At 43.6% G+C, this 27,449-nt stretch overlaps 1 protein-coding gene across 1 annotated transcript in view; it reads right to left on the bottom strand.

Annotated features, from left to right (window-relative positions):
- Window positions 1–27,449, bottom strand: part of C5 (complement C5) — a 130,477-nt gene that overhangs the window by 4,692 nt on the left and 98,336 nt on the right. The window contains exons 33-40 of the mRNA XM_069747431.1: window positions 27,205–27,262; window positions 25,970–26,069; window positions 25,671–25,745; window positions 20,380–20,485; window positions 17,639–17,725; window positions 12,528–12,617; window positions 7,154–7,237; window positions 6,941–7,079 (exon numbers count right to left, since the gene is read on the bottom strand). Of these exons, the coding sequence (XP_069603532.1) occupies window positions 6,941–7,079; window positions 7,154–7,237; window positions 12,528–12,617; window positions 17,639–17,725; window positions 20,380–20,485; window positions 25,671–25,745; window positions 25,970–26,069; window positions 27,205–27,262 (739 nt within the window). The remainder of the gene's footprint in view (window positions 1–6,940; window positions 7,080–7,153; window positions 7,238–12,527; window positions 12,618–17,638; window positions 17,726–20,379; window positions 20,486–25,670; window positions 25,746–25,969; window positions 26,070–27,204; window positions 27,263–27,449) is intronic.

Raw genomic sequence — 27,449 nt, 5'->3', positions numbered from 1 at the left:
CTCTGGAATCTACAGCGCAGATATATATACATATTAAATATCGATATTTGCAGATGATACAAAACTATGTAAAGCAGTTAATACAAGAGAAGATAGTATTCTGCTACAGATGGATCTGGATAAGTTGGAAACTTGGGCTGAAAGGTGGCAGATGAGGTTTAACAATGATAAATGTAAGGTTATACACATGGGAAGAAGGAATCAATGTCACCATTACACACTGAATGGGAAACCACTGGGTAAATCTGACAGGGAGAAGGACTTGGGGATCCTAGTTAATGATAAACTTACCTGGAGCAGCCAGTGCCAGGCAGCAGCTGCCAAGGCAAACAGGATCATGGGGTGCATTAAAAGAGGTCTGGATACACATGATGAGAGCATTATACTGCCTCTGTACAAATCCCTAGTTAGACCGCACATGGAGTACTGTGTCCAGTTTTGGGCACCGGTGCTCAGGAAGGATATAATGGAACTAGAGAGAGTACAAAGGAGGGCAACAAAATTAATAAAGGGGATGGGAGAACTACAATACCCAGATAGATTAGCGAAATTAGGATTATTTAGTCTAGAAAAAAGACGACTGAGGGGCGATCTAATAACCATGTATAAGTATATAAGGGGACAATACAAATATCTCGCTGAGGATCTGTTTATACCAAGGAAGGTGACGGGCACAAGGGGGCATTCTTTGCGTCTGGAGGAGAGAAGGTTTTTCCACCAACATAGAAGAGGATTCTTTACTGTTAGGGCAGTGAGAATCTGGAATTGCTTGCCTGAGGAGGTGGTGATGGCGAACTCAGTCGAGGGGTTCAAGAGAGGCCTGGATGTCTTCCTGGAGCAGAACAATATTGTATCATACAATTAGGTTCTGTAGAAGGACGTAGATCTGGGGATTTATTATGATGGAATATAGGCTGAACTGGATGGACAAATGTCTTTTTTCGGCCTTACTAACTATGTTACTATGTACCTGACGCTCCCTAGACCCCTCGGCACAGCCTAAGATCTAACTTCCCCTAAAGATGGAAACAGGAAACCTATCTTGCCTCAGAGAAAATCCCCAAAGGAAAGATAGCCCCCCACAAATATTGACGGTGAGAGGAGAGGAAAATAACACGCAGAAATGAAATCAGATTTTAGCATAGTAGGCCAGTCTAGCTTGATAGATAGGACAGGAAAGGATACTGTGCGGTCAGTATAAAAACTACAAAACAATCCACACAGAGTTTACAAAAATTTCCACACCTGAGTAAAGGTGTGGAGGGTAAATCTGCTTCCCAGAGCTAACAGAAATAATCCATACTGACAAGCTGGACAAATATAGAATGCACAGAACAATAAGTCCACAACATGTGGACTGAAAAGAGCAAAGCCAGAACTTATCTTTGCAGAACTGGTCAGGAAACCAGGAGAATCCAAGCAGAGATGTGAATCCAGCCAGGAAACATAGACAAGTGGCACAGGCTGAAGAAAGAGCCAGACTTAAATAGCAGAGCAGAAGAGACGATAAGTGGAGGCAGCTGATGACAGCTAACTCCAAGGAGCAGCCATACCACTAGAAACCACAAGAGGGAGCCCAAGAGCAGAACTCACAAAAGTGCCACTTACAACCACCGGAGGGAGCCCAAGAGCGGAATTCACAACAGTACCCCCCCTTGAGGAGGGGTCACCGAACCCTCACCAGAGCCCCCAGGCCGATCAGGATGAGCCAAGTGAAAAGCACGAACCAAATTGGTGGCATGGACATCGGAGGCAACAACCCAAGAATTATCCTCCTGGCCATAACCCTACCACTTGACAAGATACTGAAGCCTCCGCCTCGAAAAACGAGAATCCAAAATCTTCTCAACCTCACATTCCAACTCTCCCTCAACCAACACCGGGGCAGGAGGGTCAACCGAGGGAACAACGGGCACCACATATCTCCACTACAAAGATCTATGGAAAACATGAATGGCAAAAGAGGCAGGAAGAGCCAAACGAAGACACCGGATTAATAATTTCAGAAATTTTATAAGGACCAATAAACCGAGGCTTAAACTTAGGAGAAGAAACCTTCATAGGAACATGACGAGAAGACAACCAAACCAAATCCCCCACACGAAGCCGGGGACCAACACGCCGACGGCGGTTAGCAAAACGTTGAGCCCTTTCCTAAGACAACGTCAAATTGTCCACCACATGAGTCCAAATCTGCTGCAGCCTGTCCACCACAGAATTAACACCAGGACAATCAGAAGGCTCAACCTGCCCAGAAGAAAAACGAGGATGAAAACCAAAATTACAAAAAAAGGTGAAACCAAAGTAGCCGAACTAGCCCGATTATTAAGGGCAAACTCGGCCAACGGCAAGAAAGACACCCAATCATCCTGATCAGCAGACACAAAGCATCTCAAATAGGTCTCCAAGTTCTGATTAGTTTGCTCAGTTTGGCCATTAGTCTGAGGATGAAACGCCGAAGAAAAAGACAAATCAATGCCCATCCTAGCACAAAAGGCCCGCCAAAATCTAGAGACAAACTGAGAACCTCTGTCAGACACAATATTCTCCAGAATGCCATGCAAACGAACCACATGCTGAAAAAATAATGGAACCAGATCTGAGGAGGAAAGCAACTTAGGCAAAGGTACCAGATGGACCATTTTAGAGAACCGGTCACAAACAACCCAGATAACAGACATCTTCTGGGAAACAGGAAGATCCGAAATAAAATCCATGGAAATATGCGTCCAGGGCCTCTCAGGGACCGGCAAAGGCAAAAGCAACCCACTAGCACGGGAACAGCAAGGCTTGGCCCGGGCGCAAGTCCCACAGGACTGCACAAAAGCACGCACATCGCGAGACAAGGAAGGCCACGAAAAGGACCTAGCAACCAAATCTCTGGTACCAAAAATCCCAGGATGACCAGCCAACACTGAACTATGAACCTCAGAAATTACCTTACTTGTCCATCTATCAGGAACAAACAGCTTCCCCACTGGACAGCGGTCAGGCCTATCAGCCTGAAATTCCTGAAGCACCCGCCGCTAATCAGGGGAGATAGCAGAAAGAATCACCCCCTCCTTAAGAATGCCAACCGGCTCAAGGACTCCAGGAGAATCAGGCAAAAAACTCCTAGAGAGGGCATCAGCCTTAACATTCTTAGATCCCGGAAGATACGAGACCACAAAATCAAAACGGGAGAAAAACAGGGACCATCGAGCCTGTCTAGGATTCAGCCGCTTGGCCGACTCGAGGTAAATCAGATTCTTATGATCGGTCAGGACCACAACATGGTGTTTGGCTCCCTCAAGCCAATGTCGCCACTCCTCAAACGCCCACTTCATGGCCAACAACTCCCGATTGCCGACATCATAATTGCGTTCCGCAGGCGAAAACTTTCTGGAAAAAAAAGCACACGGTTTCATCAAAGAACCATCAGACTCCCTCTGAGACAAAACGGACCCTGCCCCAATCTCAGAAGCGTCGACCTCAACCTGAAAAGGAAGAGAAACATCCGGTTGACCCAACACAGGGGCAGAAGTAAATCGGCGTTTAAGCTCCTGAAAGGCCTCAACAGCCTCAGAGGACCAATTCGTCACATCAGCGCCTTTCTTTGTCAAATCAGTAAGGGGCTTAACCTCACTGGAAAAGTTGGCAATGAAACGGCGATAGAAATTAGCAAAGCCCAAAAATTTTTGAAGACCCTTCACAGATGTGGGTTGGATCCAGTCATGAATAGCTTGGACCTTAACAGGATCCATTTCTATAGACGAGGGAGAAAAAATAAAACCCAAAAAAGAGACCTTCTGAACTCCGAATAGGCACTTAGACCCCTTCAGAAATAAAGCATTATCACGAAGGATCTGGAACACCATCCTGACCTGCTTCACATGAGACTCCCAATCATTGGAAAAAATCAAAATATCATCCAAATATACGACCATGAATTTATCAAGATAATTGCGGAAAATATCATGCATGAAAGACTGGAACACAGATGGAGCATTAGAGAGCCCAAATGGCATCACAAGGTATTCAAAATGGCCTTCGGGCGTATTAAATGCAGTTTTCCATTCGTCACCCTGTTTAATACGAACAAGATTATATGCCCCTCGGAGGTCAATCTTAGTAAACCAACTAGCCCCCTTAATCTGAGCAAACAAATCAGTAAGCAAAGGCAAGGGGTATTGGAATTTGACCGTGATCTTATTAAGAAGATGATAATCAATACAGGGTCTCAAGGAGCCATCCTTCTTAGCAACAAAAAAAGAAACCCGCTCCCAATGGTGACGAAGAGGGCCGAATATGCCCTTTCTCCAAAGATTCCTTAACATAGCTCCGCATGGCGGCATGCTCTGGCACAGACAGATTGAAAAGTCGGCCCTTAGGGAACTTACAACCAGGAATCAAGTTAATAGCACAATCACAGTCCCTATGTGGAGGAAGGGAACTGGACTTGGGCTCATCAAATACATCCTGGAAATCCGACAAAAACTCAGGGACCTCAGAAGAGGGGGAAGAGGAAATTGACATCAAAGGAACGTCACTATGTACTCCTCGACAACCCCAACTAGTCACAGACATAGTTTTCCAATCCAGCACCGGATTATGTTCCTGTAACCATGGAAATCCCAGTACAACAGCATCATGCAGGTTATGCAACACCAGAAAACGGCAATCTTCCTGATGTGCAGGAGCCATGTACATAGTCATCTGTGTCCAGTACTGAGGTTTATCATTGGCCAAGGGTGTAGCATCAATGCCCCTCAAAGGAATAGGGCTCTGCAAAGGCTGCAAGGAAAAACCACAGCGCCTGGCGAATTCTAAGTCCATTAAGTTCAGGGCAGCGCCTGAATCCACAAATGCCATGACAGAAAAGGATGACAATGAGCAAATCAGGGTCACAGATAAGAGAAATTTAGGCTGTATAGTACTAATGGTAACAGACCTAGCGACTCTCTTAGTACGCTTAGGGCAATCAGAGATAACGAATCACCACAGTAAAAACACAGCCTATTCTGACGTCTGAATTCCTGCCGTTCTATTCTAGTCAAAATCCTATCACATTGCATAGGTTCAGGACTTTGCTCAGAGGATACTGCCATATGGTGCACAGCTTTGCGCTCGCGCAGACGCCGATCAATCTGTATGGCTAGAGACATAGATTCGCTCAATCCGGCAGGCGTAGGAAAGCCCACCATAACATCTTTAAGGGTTTCAGAAAGACCTTTTCTGAAAATAGCAGCCAGAGCCTCTTCATTCCATTTAGTGAGCACAGACCATTTTCTAAATTTCTGGCAGTATAATTCTGCCGCTTCCTGACCTTGACACAAGGCCAACAGGGTTTTTTCTGCATGATCCACAGAATTAGGTTCGTCATACAATAATCCGAGCGCCTGAAAAAATGCATCTACATTCAATAATGCCGGATCCCCTGTTTCAAGAGAAAAAGCCCAGTCTTGAGGGTCACCACGCAGCAAGGATATGATGATTTTTACTTGCTGAATGGGATCACCAGAAGAACGGGGTTTCAAAGCAAAAAACAATTTGCAGTTATTTTTACAGTTCAAAAACTTGGATCTGTCCCCAAAAAACAAATCAGGAGTAGGAATTCTGGGCTCTAAAGCCGGAGTCTGGACAACATAGTCCTGGATATTCTGTACTCTTGCAGCAAGTTGATCCACACGAGAAAACAAACCCTGAACATCCATGCCAAAACATGTATCCTGAACCACCCAGATATCAAGAGGAAAAAAAAAAGACAAACCAAAGCACAAAAAAAAAAAATGGTTCAGAACTTTCTTTTCCTTCTTTTGAGATGCATTTAATTCATTTTTGGCCACTTGTACTGTTATGATCTGGTGGTTTAGGAACAACATGAGACAAGCTCTGAAGGAGGTGGTATCTGTACTGACCGCAAACCCTGAACCTAGCAGCGCAACTAAAAATAGCCGTGGGGGGTACCGGACGCTCCCTAGACCCCTCGGCACAGCCTAAGATCTAACTTCCCCTAAAGATGGAAACAGGAAACCTATCTTGCCTCAGAGAAAATCCCCAAAGGAAAGATAGCCCCCCACAAATATTGACGGTGAGAGGAGGGGAAAATAACATACGCAGAAATTAAATCAGATTTTAGCATAGGAGGCCAGTCTAGCTTGATAGATAGGACAGGAAAGGATACTGTGCGGTCAGTATAAAAACTACAAAACAATCCACACAGAGTTTACAAAAATCTCCACACCTGACTAAAGGTGTGGAGGGTAAATCTGCTTCCCAGAGCTAACAGAAATAATCCATACTGACAAGCTGGACAAATATAGAATGCACAGAACAATAAGTCCACAACATGTGGACTGAAAAGAGCAAAGCCAGAACTTATCTTTGCAGAACTGGTCAGGAAACCAGGAGAATCCAAGCAGAGATGTGAATCCAGCCAGGAAACATAGACAAGTGGCACAGGCTGAAGAAAGAGCCAGACTTAAATAGCAGAGCGGAAGCGACGATAAGTGGAGGCAGCAAATGACAGCTAACTCCAAGGAGCAGCCATACCACTAGAAACCACAAGAGGGAGCCCAAGAGCAGAACTCACAAAAGTGCCACTTACAACCACCGGAGGGAGCCCAAGAGCGGAATTCACAACAGTTTACCTTCTGTGTCACTTACTGGCTGATATTTGTCCTCCCCCTCAGCAGCACTTAATGATATTTGATCTCCAAGACACTGACATTTGTCCTCCCCCTTGGCCCCACTTACTGATAGTTGACCTCCCCCTCAGCAGCCATTGGCAACATTTACTGACATTCACCCTCCCCTCGGCGGCACTTATTGATATTTGCTCCCACCTCTCCATGGCACTGTCTATTATCCTGCCCCTTCCATGGCACTTACTGATATTGACTTTCCCCTCCCTCTATGCGGCACTGGGCAATATTTATCTTCCCTCTCTAGAGGCACTTACTGATATTCGCGCTCCCCGCGGATCTGCAGTCCGTCCTTCCCCATGATCAGATACTGCTCTCCGCTTTGCAGGATGAACGCTTCGCACGTCTTCTTCTTGATGAGCCGGACTTGTTTATCAGCCTTCACGGAGGCAGATCCTGAGGGTGGGAGAGGAGATTTAGGGTGAGCGCTGGGCTTCGCTGCCATCATTATTACCATGTTCTGAATTTACCTTTATTAAATACATCAACTATGGTCACTGTGTATTTCAGGAAATCCCCCTCTTCTTCGGACGATATGACTTTCACTTTATATGCTATAGAAGGTGAGAACAAAACAAAGTTATGCATCTCTGCTTACTGTCACTAAATGGGATGCTATTGGCAGTGGATTACTCTATGTACTGTCCAGCCATTCAACATTGTATATATATATATTTATTCTGGAACAAAGAAAACTGCTTACAACTGGTATTTCTTAAAGCTTAAGATCTTAGCATTATGTCTGTGAGCTTGCAAAGTGAAAGTAAAATGTGCTCCAGCTACACACACAGTGAACGGGAAATTCCTGGTTTCATTTTCTGAAACAATGTATTATTGTATTAAACCATCCCTTGACCAAAACTGTGCTGCTAACTATAGACCTGTCTCTAATCTTCCCTTCATCTCTAAACTCCTGGAACACTTGGTCCACTCCCATCTAACCCGCCAACTCTCATATCACTCTCTTCTTGACCCTCTATAATCCGGTTTCCGCTATTTACACTCTACTGAAACTGCCCTCCCTGAAGTCTCAGCTAATGGTCACTGATCCCTGCTGATTCTCCTGGATCTCTCTGCAGCAGTCAACACTGTTGATCACCAGCTCCTCCTCACTATGCTCCGCTCTATCAGCTTCACAGACATCTCTCTCCTGGTTCTCCTTCTACCTCCCTGACTGCTCCTTCAATGTATCTTTTGCTGGCTCTTCCTCCTCTTCCCCTTATTGTCAGGGTTCCTCAAGGATCAGTCCTAGGCCCCCTCCTCTTCTCCTTGTATACTGCCCCTATTGGATAATCAGTAGATTTTGTTTTCAGTACCAGCTCTATGCTGATGACACCCAATTATAGTAGTGTTCAAAATAATAGCAATGTGTTCAAAAACATGAGTTAATCACAAAATCTTTACATTAGTTTTTATTTCCAGCATTGGGCACATTGCACGCTGTTTTCTAATTCAAAACCTGAAGAGAAGCGTAGATAATTATAAACTACTTTACAGAAAACAACAAAAAATGTATATTGGGTTGTTCTAAAAAATAGCAGTATCTGCATTTGTTTTTACAAATTCGCAATATGTACTTTATTGTGGATTTAGCATTCCTGTGAATCACTAACCTAATATTTAGTTGTTACCCACAGTTTTTTAGGACTGCTTCACACCTATGTTGCATGGAGTCAACCAACTAAATCCCACAATTTTTTGCCATTTGTTGGCTTTGCCTCAGAAACGGCATTTTTTATGTCACCCGACAAGTGTTCTATTGGCTTAAGGTCCGGGGAGTGGGCTGGACACTCCATAACTTCAATTTTGTTGGACTAGAACCAAGATTTTGCTCATTTACTGGTGAGTTTAGGGTCGTTGTCTTGTTGAAACACCGATTTCAAGGGCATATCCTCTTCAGCGTGTAAGGCAGCATGACATCTTCAAGAACTTTAATCTATGCAAACTGGTCCATGATCCCTGGTATGCGGTAAATAGGTTCAGCACCATAGTAAGAGAAACGCGCACATATCCTGATGCTTGCACCACCATGCTTCACTGTCTTCAGAGTGTACTGCGGCTTGAATTGAGAGTTTGGAGGTTGTCTGACGAACTGTCTGCCGCCCTTGGACCCAAAAAGAACAATTTTACTTTCATCAGTCCACAAAATGTTTCTCCATTTATCTTTAGGCCAGTTGATGTGTTCTTTGGCAAATTGCATCCGCTTCAGTACATGTGTTTTGGTTTTTTTCTTTACAGTGGACTTTGCGGAGACTTCTTGCTAAGAAATCAGCGTCACACTGGCGTCTTCTGTCACAGTCCTCACAGGTAACTTGAGACTGTCTGTGATCACCCTGGAGCTGATCATTGGCTGAGCCTTCGCCATTCTGGCAATTCTTCCATCCATTAGAATGGTAGTTTTCCTTTTTCGTCCACGTCGCTCTGGTTTGGCTTTCAGTTTTAAAGCATTGGAGATAATTTTAGATGAAAAGCCGATCATTGTCTGCACTTCTTTATCAGTTTTACCCTCTCTAATCAACTTTTTCATCAAAGTACACTGTTCTTCTGACCAATGTCTCGAGCGACCCATATTTCTCAGGCTTTCAAGGAGAAATGCATGTACAACATGTCCTGGCTTCACCCTTAAATAAGGGACACCTGATTCACTCCTGTTTCTTCACAGAATGATTGACCTCACTAATTGAACTCCACGCTGCTATTATTTTGAACACACCCCTTTCAATTAATTATTGTAACACGAAGGCTATGTGCACACGTTGCGGATTGGGGTGCAGAATTTTCTGCACAAAATCCGCATCTCCTGGAAGAAACCGCAGGTGCAGATTTGCTGGGGATTTTGTGCGGTTTTTATGTGGAATTGATGCGGATTTTGTGCAGATTTGCTGCGGTTTTTATAATGGAATGGTGCAGAAACGCTGCAGATCCGCACAAAAGAAGTGACATGCACTTCTTTTAAATCCGCAGCGTTTCCGCGCTGATTTTTCCGCACCATCTGCACAGCTTTTTTTTTTCCCATTGATTTATATTATACTGTAAATCCGCTGCGGATCCGCACTAAATCCATATCGTGTGCACATAGCCAAAGACTGGAAAACGAAAACATGCAGATCATGAATTCAGAGTCTGTTGCTTTTCTTAGAATCTACTGCACCAAACATCTGATCACTCACTCGTGTCATCTACACCTCAAAAACATTTCTATAATTCAATCTTTTCTTACTTTCAACTCTGCAAAAACTCTAACTCTTATTCATTCTCATCTGGACTATTGCAGCTCTCTACTAATCTTTCTCCCTCTTACTAAACTCTCCCCTCTCCAGTCCGTCCTGAATGCGGTAGTCATATTCCTCACCAGCCATATTCCTCACCAACTGTTACACCGATGCCTTTACCATGTGCCAGTCATTGCACTGGTTACCCATCCACTCCGGCTGCCGTCACACTAGCAGTATTTGGTCAGTATTTTACATCAGTATTTGTAAGCCAAAACCAGGAGTGGAACAATTAGAGGAAAAGTATAATAGAAACCTATGCACCACTTCAGCATTTATCACCCACTCCTGGTTTTGGCTTACAAATACTGATGTAAAATACTGACCAAATACTGCTAGTGTGACGGCAGCCTCCAGAATTCAATATAATCTTATCACTCTCACCCACAAAGCGCTCCACGGTTCAGCACCATCCTACATCTCCTCCCTCGTCTCAGTCTACCACCCTACCCATGCCCTCCATTCTGCCAATGAACTATGATTTACATCCTCAGTAATTCAAACCTCCCACTCCCATCCCAAGACTTCTCACGTGCTATGCCGATTCTTTGAAATGCACTACCCAGGACAATTCAATTATTCCACCAATACCTACAGTTTCAAGCATGCCCTAAAAACGCATTTCTTTAGACTGGCCTATCACCTCACCACACTTCTCTAACTATCCCTGTTTTGCCGACACAAAATTTTATTCTAAATCAAGACCCTCTTAGCATATGTTCACACACACTTCAAAGACTTATTAGCCCTCTGTGTCTGAACTTGTACTGATACAAGCATTTTCTACCATTCTCCTTTCGTATCTCCCCTATTTCCTCAGATTGTAAGCTTTCGAGCACTTGGGCCCTCACTCCTTTTGGTATCTATTGTATGTAATATCTTTATTGCCTGTACAAGTCCCCTTTCAAATCTAAAGTGCCACAGAATATGTTGGCGCTGCAGAAATAAAAATTATTATTATTTCTATATTTTTATTCAGGAACAAAGATAAAACAGATTACAACTGGTATTTCTTAGGCCGGCCTCACACTAGCGAGTTTTACGGACGTAAGAGCGCAGAAACTATGTCCGTAAAACTCGCATAACATACGGCACAATTATTCTCTATGCCCCTGCTATCTGCTGTATTTTACTGATCAGTATTATACGGCTTTCTACGGCCGTAGAAAATCGCAGCATGCTGCGTTTGTCACCGTATTGCGCAAATAAAACGTCAATGAAAGTCTATGGAAGCCCCAAAAATACAGATTACACACGGACCAGCAGTGTGACTTGCGAGGAATACGCAGCGCTGTTAGAGAGAAAAGCCGGTAATTCAGTGCGGTGTACAGTAAAATCACACTGACAACTAGGTAGAATAAATGTGCACACATAGAATAGGTGTATATACTGTATATATATATATATGTCAGTGAGACACATATATGTTTTTAGCCGGGGGGGGCAATAGCCGTGGACCCTCTCCAGGCTATTAATATCTGCCCTCAGTCACTGGCTTTACTACTCTGGTAGAGAAAATTGCGCGGGAGCCCACGCCAATTTTTTCCGACATTTAACCCTTTTATTTAATAGCTAGAACAGCCAAATTTTGCATATACACACTACTAACATTAGTAGTGTGGAATATGCAAAAAAAATGGGGATATGAGATGGTTTACTGTATGTAAACCATGTCTCATATCATGTCGGGTTTAGGAAGGAGCTAGCAAAAGCCGGTAATTGAATTACCGGCTTTAAAGCTAACTAGCGCTGTATGAAGTAATAATATATATATATACATATATGTGTCTACTGATCTATTGATCCCTTGTATAGCCGTATGTCGGTTTTGCAAGCCTGCGAGGAAAAACACGCAGTACGGATGCCATACGGATTACATACGGAGGATGCCATGCGCAAAAAACGCTGAAACACCCTGCCTACGGAGGAGCTACGGACCACTATTTTGGGGACTTTTCAGCGTATTACGGCCGTAAAAAACGGACCGTATTTTCATACTCTGAGTGTGAAGCCGGCCTTATAGCTGAGGATCTTAGCATCGTCTGTCAACTTGCAAAGTGAAAGTAAAATGTGCTCCAGTTACACACACAGTGAGCAGGAACTTCCTGCTTTGTGGTTTGTTTTTTTTAAACAATGTATCATTGGCAATATAACACTGCTGCTGGACACAAACTCATGCGTTATTAAACAGTAGTCCATATTAATTGATGCAATTGTATACAATAATAAGCATCACTCCGAGAGATGCCTTACTGCCAGAGGCTAAAAGCCCACCTTAACGGCTGAGGGTTTGTTGCAATGTATCAATGTAGATTAGAGCCATCAGCCTGGAGTCTAGAGAAAAGGAGAGTACAATGCCTCTGATGAATGTCACTGATCATTGTTCTCTCTTATGCTCCTGTTCTTCAAGCATGACCTGCTTACTACAGATCTCCACTGATACAATATCACGCTGCGCTGTTGCAGAATGTGAGTGGTGGAGACATTGTGAAGAATTCCTTACCATGTAATGGAGCGCACGGTTATACCTCCCCCACACACAGGCCCACATACATACGAGCGGACTCCTCACCATACGTCATGTCCGGCTTACAAGCCGCCTCCCTCCGCTGATCTGCCGTTGTAGTGCTGTCCAGTCTGTCCTTCGTTTTGGGGCATTCACCTGAAGACATAACGTATTTACTATTATTATGGACATATGATTATGTTGTAGATTAAGGTTTTTACATGTACCCATTCAGATGGAGACGTTTATTCTCAGTGAGGTAGGTCAAACGTAGGACCTCGTATAAGAGAGATGCCTTAACGTGGCTACGAGGTACACATGAAATTGGCCATTTTTGTGCGCTAAAAGCTCTCATTTTTCATATTTCTAGTGCAGTAATGCAGTTCAAATTTCGTTTTTTCAAGTTTGCATGTTTTGGCGCTGCAGTGTGCTGCCCTATTTATTTAACTATATACGAGTTGGCGACTCTGGGTTCAGCACCTGTTCACACTCAGTCTATGTTTGGATGTGCAGGTCAGGTTTTTGAAATGTATTCTCTAGCCTTCTGATCGTGCACTCCCCGCCTCCTAGCTTCAGGTGTTTTAATTATAGTAGGTCCAATACCCCTCCACATAGAGAGAGAATTTGAGTCCAAGAAGAGGTTTTTACATGTACCCATTCAGATGGAGACGTTTATTCTCAGTGAGGTAGGTCAAACGTAGGACCTCGTATAAGAGAGATGCCTTAACGTGGCTACGAGGTACACATGAAATTGGCCATTTTTGTGCGCTAAAAGCTCTCATTTTTCATATTTCTAGTGCAGTAATGCAGTTCAAATTTCGTTTTTTCAAGTTTGCATGTTTTGGCGCTGCAGTGTGCTGCCCTATTTATTTAACTATATACGAGTTGGCGACTCTGGGTTCAGCACCTGTTCACACTCAGTCTATGTTTGGATGTGCAGGTCAGGTTTTTGAAATGTATTCTCTAGCCTTCTGATCGTGCACTCCCCGCCTCCTAGCTTCAGGTGTTTTAATTATAGTAGGTCCAATACCCCTCCACATAGAGAGAGAATTTGAGTCCAAGAAGAGGTTTTTACATGTACCCATTCAGATGGAGACGTTTATTCTCAGTGAGGTAGGTCAAACGTAGGACCTCGTATAAGAGAGATGCCTTAACGTGGCTACGAGGTACACATGAAATTGGCCATTTTTGTGCGCTAAAAGCTCTCATTTTTCATATTTCTAGTGCAGTAATGCAGTTCAAATTTCGTTTTTTCAAGTTTGCATGTTTTGGCGCTGCAGTGTGCTGCCCTATTTATTTAACTATATACGAGTTGGCGACTCTGGGTTCAGCACCTGTTCACACTCAGTCTATGTTTGGATGTGCAGGTCAGGTTTTTGAAATGTATTCTCTAGCCTTCTGATCGTGCACTCCCCGCCTCCTAGCTTCAGGTGTTTTAATTATAGTAGGTCCAATACCCCTCCACATAGAGAGAGAATTTGAGTCCAAGAAGAGGTTTTTACATGTACCCATTCAGATGGAGACGTTTATTCTCAGTGAGGTAGGTCAAACGTAGGACCTCGTATAAGAGAGATGCCTTAACGTGGCTACGAGGTACACATGAAATTGGCCATTTTTGTGCGCTAAAAGCTCTCATTTTTCATATTTCTAGTGCAGTAATGCAGTTCAAATTTCGTTTTTTCAAGTTTGCATGTTTTGGCGCTGCAGTGTGCTGCCCTATTTATTTAACTATATACGAGTTGGCGACTCTGGGTTCAGCACCTGTTCACACTCAGTCTATGTTTGGATGTGCAGGTCAGGTTTTTGAAATGTATTCTCTAGCCTTCTGATCGTGCACTCCCCGCCTCCTAGCTTCAGGTGTTTTAATTATAGTAGGTCCAATACCCCTCCACATAGAGAGAGAATTTGAGTCCAAGAAGAGGTTTTTACATGTACCCATTCAGATGGAGACGTTTATTCTCAGTGAGGTAGGTCAAACGTAGGACCTCGTATAAGAGAGATGCCTTAACGTGGCTACGAGGTACACATGAAATTGGCCATTTTTGTGCGCTAAAAGCTCTCATTTTTCATATTTCTAGTGCAGTAATGCAGTTCAAATTTCGTTTTTTCAAGTTTGCATGTTTTGGCGCTGCAGTGTGCTGCCCTATTTATTTAACTATATACGAGTTGGCGACTCTGGGTTCAGCACCTGTTCACACTCAGTCTATGTTTGGATGTGCAGGTCAGGTTTTTGAAATGTATTCTCTAGCCTTCTGATCGTGCACTCCCCGCCTCCTAGCTTCAGGTGTTTTAATTATAGTAGGTCCAATACCCCTCCACATAGAGAGAGAATTTGAGTCCAAGAAGAGGTTTTTACATGTACCCATTCAGATGGAGACGTTTATTCTCAGTGAGGTAGGTCAAACGTAGGACCTCGTATAAGAGAGATGCCTTAACGTGGCTACGAGGTACACATGAAATTGGCCATTTTTGTGCGCTAAAAGCTCTCATTTTTCATATTTCTAGTGCAGTAATGCAGTTCAAATTTCGTTTTTTCAAGTTTGCATGTTTTGGCGCTGCAGTGTGCTGCCCTATTTATTTAACTATATACGAGTTGGCGACTCTGGGTTCAGCACCTGTTCACACTCAGTCTATGTTTGGATGTGCAGGTCAGGTTTTTGAAATGTATTCTCTAGCCTTCTGATCGTGCACTCCCCGCCTCCTAGCTTCAGGTGTTTTAATTATAGTAGGTCCAATACCCCTCCACATAGAGAGAGAATTTGAGTCCAAGAAGAGGTTTTTACATGTACCCATTCAGATGGAGACGTTAATTCTCAGTGAGGTAGGTCAAACGTAGGACCTCGTATAAGAGAGATGCCTTAACGTGGCTACGAGGTACACATGAAATTGGCCATTTTTGTGCGCTAAAAGCTCTCATTTTTCATATTTCTAGTGCAGTAATGCAGTTCAAATTTCGTTTTTTCAAGCTTGCATGTTTTGGCGCTGCAGTGTGCTGCCCTATTTATTTAACTATATACGAGTTGGCGACTCTGGGTTCAGCACCTGTTCACACTCAGTCTATGTTTGGATGTGCAGGTCAGGTTTTTGAAATGTATTCTCTAGCCTTCTGATCGTGCACTCCCCGCCTCCTAGCTTCAGGTGTTTTAATTATAGTAGGTCCAATACCCCTCCACATAGAGAGAGAATTTGAGTCCAAGAAGAGGTTTTTACATGTACCCATTCAGATGGAGACGTTTATTCTCAGTGAGGTAGGTCAAACGTAGGACCTCGTATAAGAGAGATGCCTTAACGTGGCTACGAGGTACACATGAAATTGGCCATTTTTGTGCGCTAAAAGCTCTCATTTTTCATATTTCTAGTGCAGTAATGCAGTTCAAATTTCGTTTTTTCAAGTTTGCATGTTTTGGCGCTGCAGTGTGCTGCCCTATTTATTTAACTATATACGAGTTGGCGACTCTGGGTTCAGCACCTGTTCACACTCAGTCTATGTTTGGATGTGCAGGTCAGGTTTTTGAAATGTATTCTCTAGCCTTCTGATCGTGCACTCCCCGCCTCCTAGCTTCAGGTGTTTTAATTATAGTAGGTCCAATACCCCTCCACATAGAGAGAGAATTTGAGTCCAAGAAGAGGTTTTTACATGTACCCATTCAGATGGAGACGTTTATTCTCAGTGAGGTAGGTCAAACGTAGGACCTCGTATAAGAGAGATGCCTTAACGTGGCTACGAGGTACACATGAAATTGGCCATTTTTGTGCGCTAAAAGCTCTCATTTTTCATATTTCTAGTGCAGTAATGCAGTTCAAATTTCGTTTTTTCAAGTTTGCATGTTTTGGCGCTGCAGTGTGCTGCCCTATTTATTTAACTATATACGAGTTGGCGACTCTGGGTTCAGCACCTGTTCACACTCAGTCTATGTTTGGATGTGCAGGTCAGGTTTTTGAAATGTAGATTAAGGGGGAACGTCTTGTCTTGTGGAGATCGCTGAGCCAGTGTAAGGAGACTTGTAGACCGTGCAATCCTCCTCTGTGAAATTTAAATATGCAAATAACGTCCTAATAGAGGAACGGGACGTGAACTCTAGCGCCACCTATTGGGGGGGAATAGCAATCCTAAAAGTCACTATCAACCCTTTAACGAGCCTTGTCACAGTATGTAGGATAAGAAGCCAAACCAGACACTTCAGGAGAAGTGATTTATTTGACTGGGTGAGAGGCCTCACAAGGGCTATAAGGGGTAATCCCCTGTCACAGAACTCTCTCCTAGCCAAATCAGATCTTCTGCTTCGCGCTGATGAGAGGCAAACACCCTGAAACTTGTGTCTGCAAATGGAGGTTCTTGTATCGTTTCTTATACTTAGTCATGTGCCAAGTCACATTAAAGGGTCTATAGTGACTTTTAAGATTGCTACATCCAATAGGAAGCACAAGAGGTCCAGCCATCTTCCTCTTTGAAGAGGATATTTCCATGATGAGGGTAGTTGTACTTCTGCCCCATATACAAATTTTCAAGTGATCACTTAAATTGGAGACTTCACTGAGGATAATCTGTGATCAGTGTTGTGAGCGCGAGGCGAAGAAGTTGCTGTGGATCGTCCATGATCAATGCAGTGTAAGACAGAAATGTAGCTGAGAATCATCCATGATCAGTGCAGTGCATGAGAGGCAGAGACGTTACTGAGGATCATCCAAGATCAGTATGGCGCATGCAAAGCAGAGACGTTGCTGAGGATCATCCAAGATCAGTGCAGTGTGTGCAAGGCGGATACGTCACTGTGGATCATTCATGACCAGTGCGGTGCGTGCAAGGCGGAGATTTTACTGAGGATTGTCCATGATCAGTGTGGTGGGGAGACGTCGCTGAAGGTCATCTGCAATCATTGCGAGGCAAAGCGGTTTCTGAGAATCATCCGTGATTAGTGCAGTGTGTGCAAAGCAGAGATGTCACTCAGAATGGTCCGTAATCAGTGGGGTGAATGCGAGTTGGAGACCTCAATCCACAATCAGTGCGGTGCAAGCAAGGTTGCATGACATTGAGCGTTTTATCTGTGATGTCATTGCACCGCAGTTACCTGAAGAGAAGACTCTAGATTTTGGACAGTATTTCAGGAACCCCATGTCAGGATTATTGTGGGGTCCATGTTGCAGTCTGGGGTAGTTTTTGATGGTGGTTGGTTTACCTTCGATACATTTGCAGTCGTCTCCGAAGCACACTCTCTGCAGGTTGTCGTCCAGGTGGGGGTTGTAGTACATGGTGCACTCCTGTTCTGTAGGGGAAGACGAGACTAATATAAATAGTGCTAGCGGTGATATTTACGGTATAATAGATAAAGAAATACCAGCTCACCCACGCCCTAGGCAGTTGGAGGCAAGAGATCCATAGGACAAGATGCAATCACATGTGGATGAAAAGAAGGGTTGATCCAGCTTCCAGAATTTTTTGCCCCAATTTTTTTTTCTTATTTGATAAAATAATGTACAAAAATCAGTGAAAGGACAGCATAGCAGCAACGCGTTTCAAACCCACATGGCGTTCTATGTCAGAGCTGCAATCTAACTGATCACAAAGACATTTAACTAGTAATGTACCAATAGACACAGGTATAGAAAATCACATGATCAATTAAAAACCATATACCGTATATACTCGAGTATAAGCCGACCAGAGTATAAGCCGACCCCCCTAATTTTGCCACAAAAAACTGGGAAAACTTAATGACTCGAGTATAAGCCTAGGGTGGAAAATGCAGCAACTACCGGTAAATGTCAAAAGTAAATATAGATACCAATAAAAGTAAAATTAATTGAGACATCAGTAGGTTAAGTGTTTTTGAATATCCATATTGAATCAGGAGCCCCATATAATGCTCCATAAAGTTTGATGGGCCCCATTAAATGCTCCATATTAAAATATGCCCCATATAATCCTGCATAAAGGGTAATAAGGGCCCCATAAGATGCTCCATACAGACACTTGCCCCTTATAGTGCTGCACAATCGTTATGGCCCCATACAGATGCTCCATACAGTCACTTGCTCCTTATAGTGCTGCACAATCGTTATGGCCCCATACAGATGCTCCATACAGACACTGCCCCTTATAGTGCTGCACAATCGTTATGGCCCCATACAGATGCTCCAGTCACTGCCCCTTATAGTGCTGCACAATCATTATGGCCCCATAAGATGCTCCATACAGACACTCCCCCTTATAGTGCTGCACAAGTGTTATGGCCCCATAAGATCCTCCATACAGTGACTTGCCCCTTATAGTGCTGCACAAGTGTTATGGCCCCATACAGATGCTCCCTACAGTCACTTGCCCCATTTGCTGTGGCTGCGATAAAAAAAAAATCATATACTCACCTCTCCGTCGCTCAGGACCCCGGCACTTTTACCTGCTCCTCGTTCGGGTGCGGCTCCGTCCTCAGCACTGACGTTCAGCAGAGGGCACGCACTGACAACGTCACCGCGCCCTCTGACCTGAGCGTCACAACCAGAGGACGCTGATGACGGAGCCGCACCGGAACGAGGAGAGGTAAATATCGCGCAGCGCTGTGCTCCCCCTCCCCGTATACTTACCTGCTCCTGGAGCGGTGCAGTCCCTGCTTCTCCCAGCGCTGCATATTCTTCCTGTACTGAGCGGTCACAGTTACCGCTCATTACAGTAATGAATATGCGGCTCCACCCCTATGGGAGGTGGAGCCGCATATTCATTACTGTAATGAGCGGTACCATGTGACCGCTCAGTACAGGAAGAATATGCAGCACTGGAAGAAGCAGGGACCGCACCAGGAGTAGGTAAGTATAATTAGATAGCCCCCGCTCCCCCTCCCCTGCCGACCCCTGCGTATGACGCAAGTATAAGCCGAGAGGGGGACTTTCAGCCCAAAAAAATGGGCTGAAAATCTCGGCTTATACTTGAGTATATACAGTAATCATCAGGTGCTGGTAAAATACCGAAAGAACAATTCATTGGGTGAAACCACACATGCAGATTACAAAATATATATAGAAGACACCGGTATGACGCAAGAAAATGAATGAAACAAACAAAAAAAACATATAATGGAATAATGGAATGTTTAATAATGGAACATGAGTTATATGTGAGAGTTTAACCCTTGGGGCTGCAGGTGTCCAAATGGTACATCCAGTGCGCCTCAAGATCACGGAGCCGTCTTCTAGTGTCTCCGCCTTTCAGTGTGGAAAAAACCTTTTCTATCGCATAGATCTGCAACATGGACGTTTCACAGTGATGGATTTGGACAAAGTGCCTAGACGCATGGGACATGGAGCGATGTGTGTTTGATGTACTGCAGATATCTGTGAGATGCTCAGAAGTATGTTTCTTGAGACTCATGGAGCACCAAGGGTTTAAACACTCGCATAAAACTCATGTTCCATTATTGAACATTCCATTATTTGGTTTTTTTTCCATTCATTTTCTTGCGTCATACCGGTGTCTATATATATATATATATATATATATATATATATATATATATATATATATATATATATATATATATATATATATATATTATTCTGCATTTGTGGTTTCACCCAATTAATTTTGTTTTTTTTTCAGTATTTTACCCACACCTGATGATTATGTTGTTTTTAATTGATCATGTGATATTCTATACCTATGTCTATTACTAGTTAAATATTTTTGTGATCAGTTAGATTGCAGCTCTGACATAGAAGGCCAAGGCCATGTGCATTTGAAGCGCGTTGCTGCCATGCTATCCTTGTACTGACTACTGATTTTTGTACATATTTTTTGCACCTTCTTCTATCACATTTTTTTTTTTTGCAAAAAATTCTGGCAGGTGATATTTATACACTATACAGCGCTATATATGTATGACCTCGCACGGGGTAAAGTAGAAGGAGCAGCTGCGGAGAGAAACCTCACCTGGAGCATGGAACTCATAGACCTTGAATATCCCAGGGCTCCTAAATGACACCTTAAATATGTTTCTGACGTATAATGGAGCGCAGACGTAATCCTCATCCGAGATCTGCATCAAGAAGCAGAGTCATAATGCAACCAGTTACAGGGACGTCACAAGCATTCCTATCCAGCAGGACAGTCCAGAATATTGGTCACTGTCTCAGGAGTTTGGAGGTATGTCCTTCGGAGAAGGAAACTATGGGGACATCGTCAAGTGTGTGGGGGAAATGTACTGTGGGGACATCATACTGTATGTGGTGGAATGTACTGTGGGGATATCATACTGTGTTTGGGTGCAATGTACTGTGAGGACATTGTACTGTGTGTGGAGGAACGTACTGTTGGGATATACTGTGTTTGGGTGCAATGTACTGTGAGGACATTGTACTGTATGTGGAGGAACGTACTGTGGGGACATTGTACTGTATGGGGAAATGTACTGTGGGGACATCACAGTGTGTGTGGGGTGGACATCGTACTGTGTGTGGGGAATGTACTGTGGGTACATCATATTGTATGTGGGGGAATTTACTGTAGGACTATCATACTGTGTTTGGTGGCAATGTAAATGTGGGGACATCATACTGTGTGGGGGAATGTACTGTGGGGACATCGTACTATATGTGGGGGAATGTACTGTGGGGACATTGTACCACGTGTGGTGGGAATGTTCTGTAGAGACATCGTACCATATGTGGGGGAAATGCACTGTGAGGACATCGTACCGTGTGTGGGTTGGAATGTACTGTGGGGACATCATACTGTGTGGGGTGGAATGTACTGTGTGGATATTATACAGTGTGTGGGGGAAATGTACTGTGGAGACATCATACTGTGTGTGGGGGGAATGAGAGGGTTATTGTACTTTGTGGGAACACTGATGGGCTTCACTAGGAAAACAGTTCTGAGTGGGCACATATAAAGGACTAAATAAAGTTTGTGAAGTTGCTTAGCGTAAAATGAGAATTGCCACTTCAAAGTATGTGACCTACAGTGGCATGTAAAAGTTTTGGCACCCCTGGTCAAAATTACTGTTATTGTGAACAGTTAAGCAAGTTGAAGATGAAAGGCCTGAAGTTAAAGATGACACATTTCCTTTCTATTTTAGGCAAGAAAAAAAAATATTGTCATTTTTTACATAAAAATAATTACAAAAGGGAAAATGGGCCAATGCAATAGTTTGGGCACCCTGCATGGTTAACACCTAGTAGCACCCCCTTTGGAAAGTACCACAGCTTGTAAACACTTTTTGTAGCGAAAGAGACTTTCAATTCTTGTTGGAGGGATTTTTACCCATTCTTCCTTAGAAAATTCTTCCAGTTCTCTGAGATTCCTCGGTCGTCTTGCATGCATGCACTGCTGTTTTGAGGTCTAGCCACAGATTATCAATGATGTTCCGATCAGGGGACTGTGAGGGCCATTGTAAAATGTTCAGCTTGTACCTTTTCAGGTAGAATCTTGTGGATTCTGAAGTGTGTTTAGGATCATTATCCATTTGTAGAAGCCATCCTCTTTTCAACTTCACCTTTTTTTCAGATGGTATTATGTTTGCATCAAGAATTTGTTGAAATTTTATGAAATCCATTCTTCCCTCTACCCATGAAATGTTGCCTGTGCCATTGGCTGAAACACAACCCCAAAGCATGATGAATCCTCCCTCATGCTTAATTTTTGGCGGGAAGTTCTTTTCCTGAAATTCTGTGCCCTTTTTTTCTCCACACATACCTTTGAACATTGTGGCCAAAGAGTTCTATTTTAACCTCATCGGTCCACAGGACTTGTTTCCAAAATGCATCAGGCTTGTTTAGATGTTCTTTTGCATACTTCTGACACTGAATTTTATGGTGAGAATGTAGGAGAGGTTTTCTTCTGATGACTCTTCTATGGAGTCCATATTTGTGAAGGTGTCTCTTAACAGTAGAAAAATGTACCACAACTTCAGAATCTGCTAAATCTTTCAGATGACAAAACCTACAAGAAACAAAATGAGCATAAACCCTGCTGTAAATAAGTAAAAAGCAAAAGTGCATTTAAATAACATAGGGTTCTAAGTAACACTTTGATCAAAAATAGCATAAAAGCCATCACATCACAGCAAGGTGACCCTATTTGTGACGGTCCTACACTGTCTAATATTAAAACCTTACCATGTGTAAGAAGTGACCTGTGTGATTTTTGCATTTTGTGCAAGTGAGAGTTGTGGGCTCCCCTCCTTGAGCAGGACATTGCATTTAAAAAGCTTCCCAAGGCCGAGGTGTCCAGAGTTCCGGCCCTTTGTCGGCCCTTATTCACACAGGTCACTTCTGACACATGGTAAGGTTTTAATATTAGACAGTGTAGGAGCATCCCAAATAGGGTCACCTTCCTGTGGTGGGATGGCTTTTATGCTATTTTTTATCAAAAGCAGCGTTACTGAGAACCATATGTTATTTAAATGAAACTTTTGCTTTTTACTTATTTACAGCAGGGTCTATGCTCATTTTTTTTACAGGTTTTATCTGTTTTATGTCCAATGAGAACATGTGTTTATATGTTGCATGTTTACCGACTCAAAGCTCAATGTATGTGTGTTAAATCTTTTTGAAGGTCTTTTGCAGTCAAGCAAGGTTTCCGATTTGCCTCTCTAGCAATCCTACAGCAGCTCTCACTAAAATTCTGCTTGGTCTTACAGACCTTATGTCATGCCCTCAGCCGCAGGTTCGGTCTCCGCTGTGCAGGGAGACCGGCACCTATCACACAGCCTTACTCACCCTGTCCGTGGCTCCAGACGATCTGCGGCTTCTTTCTCTGCTAAGAACCTGCATCCTCTTGGCAGGTCTCCTGGAAATGCTCTTAGGAGCCGCGCCCCGCTTCCTGCACATACTTGAAACAGCAGGACACCTGTTCGCTATTAGGGCGGTCTGTGTTATGATGCTCTGTGCATAAAAAGCACCCTCCCCTTTAGGGAGGTGCCTGGGCTATGTGTTCATTCTTTGGATTGTTGCCGCAGCTTCAGGCCACGCTGTGCTCTGCACTTTACTTATATCTCTATTTTCACAGAGTCCTCTTCTGGTGAATCCCATTCTGGACTTCTCTGGTCTCTCCGGTTCTCACTCCAGGTTGTCTTGCCTCTCCTCACGGAATCCTCCAGACCCTGCTACCAGTGGCAACTACCTTGCTGGATTTCATGGAGCTTCTGGGATTGTCCCCACCAGCTGGCTCAAGTATTCTACTGTGTTGCTAGTTTGTCAGTATGGGTCGTCCTCTGGTCCTGGATTCGTAGCATTCAGGCCACCTGGTGTTGTGACGGGGGAATCCCTGTATAGGGGTACACCTTGCCCGGTGCTCCACTACGTGGTACAGTGCTGTGATCCAGAGGTTCTCTCCCTCTGACACCTGTTTCCTTTTTGTTAATAAATATCTTTTGGTTTATGAGATCTACTCTCCTGTCTTTTGAGTATCGGGTATACAGCCGCCACTGCACCATCAGTGGTCTAGTGAGTCCACTTTACCTTGTCACACCCTGTGGGCGTAACACCTTATTTTGACCTCCACTGTTCCTGTTATCTGCCATTTCTTAATTACATTTCAAACTGAGGAAAGGGCAATTTGAAAACACTTTGCTATGTTCCTATAGCCTTCTCCTGCTTTGTGGAACTCCACCATTTTAATTTTCAGAGTGCTAGACAGCTGCTTAGAAGAACACATTGGTAAAAGCAAAGCAATATTACAGGGACCAAAAAAGAAGAAAAACATACACGGCAAAGAACTATTAAAAATATGGCTTTATTAAAGGAAATGCCAATGATTTACTCAAATAAAAACAGAAGAACCACATCCGCGAGGCAACAGGATTATGAAGCTGTATACATTAACAAGCAATATGGCCCCCACAATATCAGAATAAAAAAATTTTAATTAACAAGTTGTACACCAGACACTATAGCATGTAAGGATAAAATCTCCCAGTGTGAAATTATGTAAAAAAAAATATACACTATATATGTGTGTTAAAAAATATATGTTTATATGAAAATTGTCGTGTACAAGATAAAATAAAGTGAAAATAATTTTTTTCACCTGACTGCAAAAAATCCCATACATTTATAATGCGTCATAAATATCTATTGCACAAAAACCAAGTGACAAAAACAAAATTGTGTAAACCAAGAAAACAGGGGTTTAATAAAACAGGGGGTTAATAAAACCCAATAATATAACCACCAAAGCTCCAGTAAGGTGCAAAATTATTAAAGTGATAATGTGCCGTCACACAACTCAGAAATAGTTAAAGTGCACTCCTGCAAGTCACTATCAAACAAACATAGTAATAGTGCCTGTCTGAATGTGCGTGGTATAAAGTGCGGCTGTACAAACAAAGTTATAAGATCTCTCTACCTGTGGGGGCTCTCTCCTGTGCCAGCGCGTACCCGACGCGCGTTTCGGTCTTTAACCCCTGACGAAGGGGGCCATATTGCTTGTTAATGTATACAGCTTCATAACCCTGTTGCCTCGCGGATGTGGTTTTTCTGTTTTTATTTGAGTAAATCATTGGCATTTCCTTTAATAAAGCCATATTTTTAATAGTTCTTTGCCGTGTATATTTTTCTTCTTTTTTGGTCCCTGTAATATTGCTTTGCTTTTACCTTCTTAAGCAGTGGTTTCACTGCAATCGGGCACAGCGCACCCTGGTGGTTGATTTTATATATTTATATATATCACTTTTGTGGGTGATAGTATATTAGTGCAATTTATATACACCATTTTTGGGTATGCTGTGTCATTTATCTATTAGAAGAACACATGGCTGCTCATTTTTGGGCACAAGGTTAGAAGAGGCTGGGTTTTTATATAGCTGGAAAATTTCCATCACTTGGCCTTTCCTAACAATGATAGTGAACAAGCCCTAACAGGCTAATTACGGTCTGAAGCCTTGGTCAAAATTATCTGAGCACACATATCTCCAAGGGTGCTCAAACTTTTCTATCAGCCCATTTTCCTTTTTGTAATTTTTGAAATGTAAAAAATGACAAAATAATATACATATGTTGCCTAAAATACAAAGGAAATGTGTCATCTTTAACTTTAGACCTTTCAGAGATCATTTCATCTTCAACTTGCTTAACTGTTCACAATAACAGTAATTTTGACCAGGGGTGCCCAAACTTTTACATGCCACTGTATTTCCGATCTCTCAAAGTTGGGAGGTGTGGAAGGTGGAGCCCAGCTGACTACAGAGAGGAGTCAGGTGTTTAGCTCAGCATTAGTCTTACCCAATCAAAATAGAGGATGACTTTTCCATCTTCTATACTGTAGTCCGTGACAAACTGATCAACTCTGTCCTTGAGCTAAAAATGGAGACAACAATAAGTTAAATCTGTTCCTGGTAATTCTGACAGCCAGCCCAGCGTGGTGACCTCTGACCCCCCAGCCTGGGGTGGTGAACTTTGACAAGACAGTAGCCACTGCTTATTGGTAATGATCTCAGTACTGCATCTCTGGTGTCTTCAGGGGCAGGACACAGACATTTACTCGTGACCGCTATACTTGCAGATCGGTGTTGGTCTGTTACCTTGTTCAGTTGCTTCTCATCAGCCTGCAGCCCGGTCAGCAGTGTTATTTCCATGACAGCCTGGCCGGATGTGGGAATTTCATCTTTTTGGGGTTTGTATCTGCAATACAGTGAAGATTGTGTGTAAAAAAAACATCAGCTAGGGGTCGTGATCCAATCACGTGTCCTCTGGATAGCACCATGATCCAATCACGTGTCCTCTGGATAGCACCATGATCCAATCACGTGTCCTCTGGATAGCACCATGATCCAATCACGTGTCCTCTGGACAGCGCCATGATCCAATTGCATGTCCTCTGGATAGCGCCATGATCCCATCACGTGTCCTCTGGATAGCGCCATGATCCCATCACGTGTCCTCTGGATAGCGCGATGATCCCATCACGTGTCCTCTGGATAGCGCAATGATCACATCACGTGTCCTCTGGAGAGCGTCATGATCCAATCGCGTGTCCTCTGGATAGCGCCATGATCCCATCACATGTCCTCTGGATAGCGCCATGATCCCATCGCGTGTCCTCTGGATAGCGCCATGATCCAATCGCGTGTCCTCTGGATAGCACCATGATCCAATCGCGTGTCCTCTGGATAGCGCCATGATCCAATCACGTGTCCTCTGGATAGCGCCATGATCCAATCATGTGTCATCTGGATAACACCATGATCCAATCATTTCTCCACTGGATAGCACCGTGATCCATTTTTATTTATGACCCTATGATGATTTGGGTGGTCTCACGCTCATCACTGTTTCCTTGTGAGACATCCATCGGATGCAGACGATTATCTGTATAATCTTAGATTACAGCCCAGCATTATATGCAATTTGAGAGGGAAAAAAATTATTTGTGTACAGTGGCTCCATAAGGCGGCAAGTCTTGCAGATGGGTTTTTAATATTGACCTCTTGGGGGATTTATGGGCCCCAAGTGGTTCCAAGTATGACTAATTACATAACATGGGGCCAGATGAACAGTGCCACTAGCCGTTCACAAAAGGGACCGGAGAACAACGCCACCCACTGCACACACTAGGGGCTGGAGAACAGCGCCACCCGCTGCACACACTAGGGGTGGGGGAACAGCGCCACCTGCTGCACACACTAGGGGCGGGGGAACAGCGCTACCTGCTGCTCAAACAAGAGGCTGGAAAACAGAGCCACACACTGGTCACATGCCAGATCCTAACCATCCAGTCACTGAGTGGTCAACGGATGCACGTGTTCAGACGTCATACCTGGCACAGACTTCTAGGAGCAGCATCTGAGACGTGTCGTCATCAAATATGGACTGTGCTAAAGAGCAAACGACACAGAGGAGAAGTGTCAGACAAATGAAGGGTCAAGTCATGTACTGCTGCTGTAAATGCAGAGTCACACATTAATCGGGTATTAATCCACTTGAGCTGCCTAAGCATGCATATAGTGTAACCATTACAGACATGTGCAAAACCAGAAACCAGTGCAATATCTACCTGCCGCT

Source organism: Ranitomeya imitator, chromosome 2, assembly GCF_032444005.1.
Source record: "Ranitomeya imitator isolate aRanImi1 chromosome 2, aRanImi1.pri, whole genome shotgun sequence".
In the NCBI taxonomy this organism is placed as follows: Eukaryota; Metazoa; Chordata; class Amphibia; order Anura; family Dendrobatidae; genus Ranitomeya; species Ranitomeya imitator.
The sequence above is the reverse complement of the archived record's forward strand: the minus strand, read 5'-3'. Positions and strand labels throughout refer to the sequence as shown.